At 50.3% G+C, this 7413-nt stretch overlaps 3 protein-coding genes across 3 annotated transcripts; 1 reads left to right on the forward strand and 2 right to left on the reverse strand.

Moving 5' to 3' along the window:
* Nucleotides 1-327: 327 nt before the first annotated feature.
* UREG_05207 (actin) lies at nucleotides 328-1882 on the reverse strand (the record flags this gene model as incomplete). The annotated part of the gene is made up of 5 exons (XM_002584472.1): nucleotides 328-399; nucleotides 456-1283; nucleotides 1341-1702; nucleotides 1762-1784; nucleotides 1848-1882. 5 exons carry the CDS (start codon nucleotides 1880-1882, stop codon nucleotides 328-330), a joined length of 1320 nt encoding a protein of 439 aa, XP_002584518.1.
* Nucleotides 1883-3452: 1570 nt separating this feature from the next.
* On the forward strand, nucleotides 3453-5467 carry UREG_05208 (uncharacterized protein; the record flags this gene model as incomplete). Its single annotated transcript, XM_002584473.1, has 6 exons — nucleotides 3453-3553; nucleotides 3630-3829; nucleotides 3892-4947; nucleotides 5066-5175; nucleotides 5242-5348; nucleotides 5440-5467. 6 exons carry the CDS (start codon nucleotides 3453-3455, stop codon nucleotides 5465-5467), a joined length of 1602 nt encoding a protein of 533 aa, XP_002584519.1.
* A 548-nt stretch (nucleotides 5468-6015) lies between these two features.
* UREG_05209 (uncharacterized protein) lies at nucleotides 6016-7281 on the reverse strand (the record flags this gene model as incomplete). The annotated part of the gene is made up of 2 exons (XM_002584474.1): nucleotides 6016-7166; nucleotides 7236-7281. The coding sequence occupies 2 exons, from the start codon at nucleotides 7279-7281 to the stop codon at nucleotides 6016-6018; spliced, it is 1197 nt and encodes a 398-aa protein (XP_002584520.1).
* Between the last annotated feature and the right edge of the window lie 132 nt (nucleotides 7282-7413).

Raw genomic sequence — 7413 nt, forward strand, 5'->3', positions numbered from 1 at the left:
GGATGTGGGTGTGATGGTTCGGGGAGATGTGGGTAAGGGCAACGTTAGATATGAGATTGAGAGTATCAAGGGCTTTGATTTCTTCCCGCAGACGGGCCATGTGGAGAGTGTGGCGGTTTTGAATAAGGTGCTCGAAAGTGAGTGAATGGGGTTGGTTGTTGAAAAGCTATCATGTATAGTACTCTAGAAACGTAAATATAGCGTAAAGCTACCAGTATGGATTTGATTGAATGTTCTTTGCGAGAATTGCAAGTCGCTTGGACCAATTTTAGATAGAGACATGCTATTCGTAGTATGACACGGAATGGACGTATATTGCAACGCGATCTAAGTACTTCCAGGTCCTCCAAGCAAAGCGAATCTTCGCACAATGGACGGGCCAATCTCGTCATACTCGGCCTACATAGACGAGTCAGTCCAGCTAGAAATGTAATGAGGAAGTCATAGTGACTTACCTTGGTGTGGCAGTAGCTGCGGAATTCAGGTGTTTGGCCAAGCAAACTGCCGCCAAACCAGGGTCCATGACGCTGTCTCTTGTGAGTAATGACTTGCACGTCCAATCCACCACTCTTAGCTCCGCCGCTTCGAGCTTCTGAAGCACGAATACGAGCATCGACCAAATGTCTGATATCACGCTGCAATCGGCGGCCAAAGTCTTTATACAAGGTTGATCCTCCAGACAAAACGATATTCTTATATAGCCCTCGTCTTACATCAATGGGAGAGGACTGGATAACACCGTCGACGACGTTGGGAAGTGGGGTTAGGAAATCTGACGAATAAATCTCGGGGTTGAAGAAGATTTCTGGCGCAAGGAATCGTTCGTAGCCAATGTCGATGGTGACAGTTCTCCCGTTTGGAGATGTGACGGTATGTTTCAAAAATCGATCTGGTTCCCTATCGTAGCGCGCGAATTCTTTGACGATATCCGGCGAGACGTAACAGTACTCTTCCTTGACTCTCTCTGCGGTCTTCATTGCGCTGTCCGGTTCTCCTCTTCCACGTAGGAGATTTTGAACAAAGTACGTGATGTCCCTACCTGCAATTGGAATACTCTTGATGGACGACCCAATGACGTATCCCTCTGCCACTGGAATAACGTGAGTAACGCCATCACCAGAGTCGATGACTGTGCCTGTCAAAGACCTGTCTGTTACTTTGGATGATGTCCACGACGCAGCAAGAGCCAACACCGCCTGCACGGCAATGTACAATCCAGCACAGTTGAACGATTCAAAGAAGATTTCAGCCGTGTTCTCTCGGTTCTCTGGGGGGTTCAATGGCTATAAACCGTTAGCAACCAGGCCGTACTAGCATAGCAAAAACCGAGCCTGACATACTGGTTCCGTCAGGAGAAAGTAGTGATCCTCCGGTTCCACTCTCAGGTATTTGAAGATGGAGTTCGACCAGAATCGCTCCATGTGATCCCAGTTCTCGATTTGACCGTGACGAATAGGATAATGAAGCCCATATCCGGGCCCGGAGCTTGCACCGAGTGCCTCATCGCCAATGAAGTAATCCAGGTCTTCTGTGCCCCTCTTTGCCGACAACGATGAACTTGGCCCCGCGCCTCCAGTCAGGAAGGATGGTTTATTCGCAACTTGCGGTCTTCCCGCACCTGTTCCCCCACTGGGCCCACCACTGGCTTTTGTGGCAATCGCCGTTGGAAAGACGAAGGAGGGAGAATCATTTCCCGCGAAACCTTGGGTATGGATGGTTAGCCAGGCCGGGATCAAGCGTTGTGCACGATGCTTTACACACCAAGTTTCGAGTATCCGGTGCCGCTAGAAATTGAATAGTGTTAGCTCAAGGGGCGCGGAAGCAGGTTAAAGATAGTATTATCGTACTTGTCCATGACAACGGCGGGTGTTTGCGACGCCATCGTTGCGGATATGTGATGGTGGTGGCCTAAGCGGCTGGCGCTGAACGAGTATTATTAGGCTGCTGGAACGGCGCTTGTCAATGGCGAGAATGGTGCTACTAACTCAAATCAAAGTCGGAATGTAAGCTCAATTGAAGAGTTGAGGTTCACTCAAGTCGACCTGCAGGCAGAGGTGCTGGGGAAGCGGCACACTGGTGGTTGAAGCATCGAAGCATCCGCGTCATTTGGCTTGGGCCCATGTGGGATCGCGCCAAGACACACCTGGACTGTATGTGCACCAACTCGAATCTGATAGTTAATGGTTTGCTGCTTGCTTACGGTAGTTACGGCTAACTAGCAATACTACGTATAAACTCCCGTGGAAAAGAGGGCGTGAGTCGTTGGTCCTTTCTTTTGTGCGGCCGAAATCACTTCCAGGAAAAAGACATCCCCGCCGCGGATTCGAACCGCAAGCCTCGTTTGCGACTATCGCAGTCTGGCCCGCGAACCTCAACGCAGCGTCGGCAAAAAAACTTGGAGCTTCTCTTTGATTGAGCGTGTCATCCTTAGTGCAGGGGCCATGCTAATCTTCTCTGTATCGTTTCAATAAGACCAAATGCCCGAAGGCAACAGTAGAACCTAATGATGGTCTATATAGGGCGTTTGGCGAGGACTCAAATTACATAAGCAGTCAAGTTGGTGGTCATTCATCATTCATCAACATTGAAACGGCCTGCCTGGCTGCTGGGTAAAGGCGACCTGAAATTGTGGATATTTTACGGGTCAACGGGAAGCACAGTTGTGTTGACTCTGTGGTGATTGGGGGAAAGGGTTGGATGCTTGTGCATCTGAAGCAATTGCCCTGTGGCCCTCTGCATTTGGCGCCGTGTGGACTTTCCTGCTGTTCTGGCCCTGTCATCGCCCTCCAGCGGCAGGGAAACTGGCGTCTTTGAGCTGTGAGGGACAATGTGGCTGCTTCCACAGCTATGTGATTACATGATTTCCGGGATTCTCTCTTTTCAAGCGGGAGAGAGAAAAGTGAACTCCTCTTTCAACGCTTCTCTTCGTTTCTCTTTCTACTGTAAGAGCAGAGCTCGGCGCTTGGGCATTTCTTCTGCTCTCTAGTCATTCGTTATCTTATATTCCTATTATCACTCCCGGTACAAAAGGTACATTGCTGTATTCTTTATCCAGCAAATCTTTGTCGCCAGTGGCCGTGTCTTTGATCCTGTTGGTATCACTTGATGTGGCATCCATATAGCGCTCCTCTCAGACGAAAGCTCATGAGGTTATGTTTTTAGATTCCACGGATACTTTTCACCGGCCGTTTGGTTCTGGCATGTGCCTATGTTGTCCTGATCAGCGAGGAAAACATTAGGACTAGCGATCCGGATCTCTGCTGTGCTCTATGTGCACAGTATCAAATCCTTCCCCCCTCATCCCCTACTACGCGCCGTTTCCTAAGGTTTCCCTTCAAAAACCTCAGCATTCCACGGTGACTTTTGGCAGTGCTGCCTGCACCTACAATCTTTTCCTCTTTGCATCCTTGTCTTGAAAGAACCATTACTCGCCAGCTACAAATTTCAGCACGATGGCTTCAAGTGAAGCAAGTATGACAGCCATCTATGTTCATGCCGGTGCTGGGTTTCATAGCCATCAAAGTGAGGAAATACATTTGTGGGTTTGCAACCAGTAAGCTTCTCTCCACGCAACTAACAGTCTCAATTGTATTGCCGGTGATAGTTCGCTTCTGACTGATCCATCAAAGAGCGGCAACCTTGGCCATGGCAGTTCTAAAGTCTGGAGGAAACGCTGTTGACGCCGTTGAGGTTGCGATCAAGTTCCTCGAAGATCATGAGATAACAAATGCTGGATACGGAAGCAATCTTACCATCAACGGTACAGTCGAATGTGACGCGACTATTGTCGACCATCTTGGCCGTAGCGGAGCAGTTGGCGCAGTTGAACGTCAGTGATTGTGTACTACACAGGGAAATGTTCATTACGCTGACGCCATTCTCTTTCTATAGACGTTAAAAATCCAATTGCGCTTGCCCGCGTTGTCCTGGACACGTCAACAAAACCGTTGGCCTTCAACCGGGTGCCTCCGAATCTTATCTCAGGAGCCGGCGCCGTGGAATTCGCCTACGAGCAGGGAATACCAGTCCTTCCCCCAAACTCGCTTGTATCTAAGGGTGCCAGAGAACGCTGGATTCGTTGGAACCATGAATTGCAGCAACTAGAACTTCAGCGCCAAGAACAGGAATGGGAAGCCGGGTATCGCCTCTCACGTAAATCGACTGCAAAGAAAGCAGGTCATGGATTTGGGAATTCTAGTCCTGGATCATCCCACCGCTCAGGGCGCAGCATTAATTCGCCAAGGAATCTAGGACGTGTGGATTATACCCCAAGCCCGGACGGCTCTGTGAGGGAAGCTTTAACGTACGAGATGGATCTAGACACAGCAGCGTATGGTCATTCCGTCGATGCCCTTCCGGACGATGGAGCTTCAGATGCAGACGCAGATGAGGAAACTGATCTAGATTATGATGAGCATCTCGTTAACTTGACGTCGGTCATACCGCTGTTCACGGAAAACGGCCCAAGTACTCCTGTCAACCCTTCGCCCCCGAACAGCCCACATTCGATGTCCAGCATAACCGACACTGACCGTATTGACTTGGACACCGAGGAGCTTGCAACATCCAAGGCAGAAGAACAGTTCGTCGGAAGTGATGATGACATCAGTGATACGGTTGGTGCTATTGCCATCGATTGTTACGGGAACATCGCAGCAGGCTCTTCGTCAGGAGGAATTGGGATGAAGCATTGTGGTCGAACTGGACCCGCTGCATTAGTTGGCGTTGGCACCGCCGTTGTTCCATCGAATGCCAGCGATGAATTGGGTACATGCACCGCGGCGGTGACTAGTGGCACTGGTGAGCATATGGCCACCACTATGGCTGCCGGAGTGTGCGCAGAGCGGATATATAACAGCACTCGAAAGGCCTCAACTGGACCGGGAATCCTGGAAGAAGTCACAGAGGATGAAGCCTTGAAAGCTATGATCGAGAATGAGTTTATGGGTAAGTCTCAGCCTTATTCCGATCCATCGTCTCAATCCATTCGTCGACAATTCTCACCAGGATTTGCAAATGCTACGTCGATACTAACTGTTGTCTTTTATTCAACTGTGACTTTTAGGTCATCCGGGTGTCAAAGCAAGTCACTGCCATGCTGCCATAGGAATCATGGCTGTGAAGAAAACAAACAAGGGCATTGCGTTATATTTTGGACATAATACCGATTCTTTTGTAAGATATCATTCCCAAAATACGCAGCATTGGGTATGGGCTAACTGCAAATTCCCTTTACCGCAGGCAATTGCTTCCATGACCACCGAAGATCCCGAGCCATGCTGCCTAATGTCCCGAAACAAAGGCAACGGAAAAGTGGCGCAAGGGGGAAGGTTTACCAAATTGAGCGGGTAAGTTCAATTTCCTTGACACTGCCGACGGCTTTACTTGTACTATCGCTGCATCAGAGAAGCCGGTCGCGATGCTGATAAACTGAATTAGGGGCAAATCTAGGTACAAGCCGAAGTAAGGCGTGAAGCATCCTTGCTAAAAGCACTATCGAGAAGTTTTGTTCAATTTGGAAACCCCCTCATGAAGCCCCTTGAAGGTCACCGGCAACATTGGGAAGACGGTGTTTTCTTACCTAAATTCCATTTCTCTCGCCGATCGCTTGCGTTTCTAATGTAGTCAGATCCTACGACAGGAAGCGGCTCGGGGTCTCATAAGCTTTGGTAGGCAGGGTTGGTTATACCGAACCTTGAAGAAGGGCATGAAGCGAGGAAAAGCGGGAAGGTGTTCTTAACCTACGGATTAGACGTGTCTACAACCATCCCTAATTCTAGTTCCACTGGCTTTCATGTGCGACAAGGCTCATAATGATACCAGGAGTTTAGGCATTTCTCAGGCTCATCCTTGAAAAGTTCATTCACAAAGAATCCCTTTTGAAATTGCTTTCGGAGCAACCTTCATTCCTAAGCCAAAAGTTCAGTATACAAACGCTAAATGATCCCACGCGGGAAAATAGACTTCGCTATGAGCATAACAACGTCGTACTATGAGGCCGTAGACTGTGCTACTTCAGGGCAGCGTAGATGTCGGCGTCGAATGAGGGATTGGGGTTGCTCCTCCGGATGAGCCCCCATTTGCGTTAGGTCCTTTTCCAGTACCCTTTTTACGTTTCTTTTTCCTTGCAACGACAACCGGTTTCGCGCCATAATCGCCCAACTCCAGGTGCGTGCCACAGGTCAAACAGTCTGCGCCCTCTGGGGGTTCACAGAAGATACTTAGGCAGATGCTGCACACAAACCCCACATCGACGACCTTCCGATGGCAGAAACAGGCGGCGCGGAAATCGACATCGACTCTGGTCGGTAGGATCAAATGACTCCTTGATCGCTGATCTGGCAGGAACGCAACCATGAGATATTGCAGGAAGCCTAACGGGTGGTCCACGGGAACATAGATGCCGCGTGTTGCGTCGCAGGCTTGTTGGAGGAAGACGGCGTCGCCGGAGAGCTTGCAGATATCGATTGGGATGTGAAGGCGCTGGCACGCGAAGATGCTGTTCATGATTGGGATATATTGGTGGGCGGATCCGGTGGCGCTGCTGACGGAGATGATGAGGATGCGGGATTGGAGGCCTGAGAGGTTGCGGTTTGTGTTGGAAGACGGATCAAAGGTTGAACCTGGGGGTGGTGGGAGCGCGGAGGCGGTTGGGGCGGGGTTAGATGGGTCAGCGTCAAGTTTGGCGGAGGAGGCGCCGTGAGTTTCGGCGTAGACGATTGTTTCGCGGTTGATGTGGCTGAGGGCGAGGGTGAGGGCGCCAGCCATCATGGTTGAGGTGGTGGAGCTGAGGGAGGCGGGAGAGGTGGTCGAGAGGAGATCTTTCAGGTTGCGGGTTAGCTGTTCTTCAACGATTCGAAAGGGCCGGTATTTATTGGATTGGGTAGGCGGTGGGTTTGACGAGGACATGTTGGTGTCTCCGTCTGTGTCTGTTGAGCCATTCTGGCTGTTTGATGGGCTTGTAGTTGATGCGGGATACAGCCATCGAGCTTCCTGGGAGTGGCTAGCAACAACCGCCACTTTATTTGCATAATTGCACGCGAGATGGGCGTTTATAAAGACGAGCAGGTTTGCGACGGCGGTAGAGAGCGGGAGGGTCTCTTCAAGCAGGGCCCAAGCGTGCGGGTTTGTGTCCAGGACAATGGTTAGAAGCGACGGAGAGGTATCTAGTAGATAGAATCCCTTCATTAGCTTGATTTCAACTCGTCCAGCCACATGTTTGAGAGTGATCATACCCGCTGAGCTGGTGTCATAGTGATCGGACGCATCGACGGCATTCATGGTGTGGCATGCAAGCAGAAGGAATGCCCAACGCACCCCGCCTGTCTTGGTCTAAAGTTCGGAGAGTGTCAAGCCTTCTCTCTATGTCCAGGTTGTTGGACTCCTTTCCCGGCGAGGAACGATGACTCTGTC

This window comes from Uncinocarpus reesii, genomic scaffold (genome assembly GCF_000003515.1).
Source record: "Uncinocarpus reesii 1704 scaffold_3 genomic scaffold, whole genome shotgun sequence".
NCBI lineage: Eukaryota > Fungi > Ascomycota > Eurotiomycetes > Onygenales > Onygenaceae > Uncinocarpus > Uncinocarpus reesii.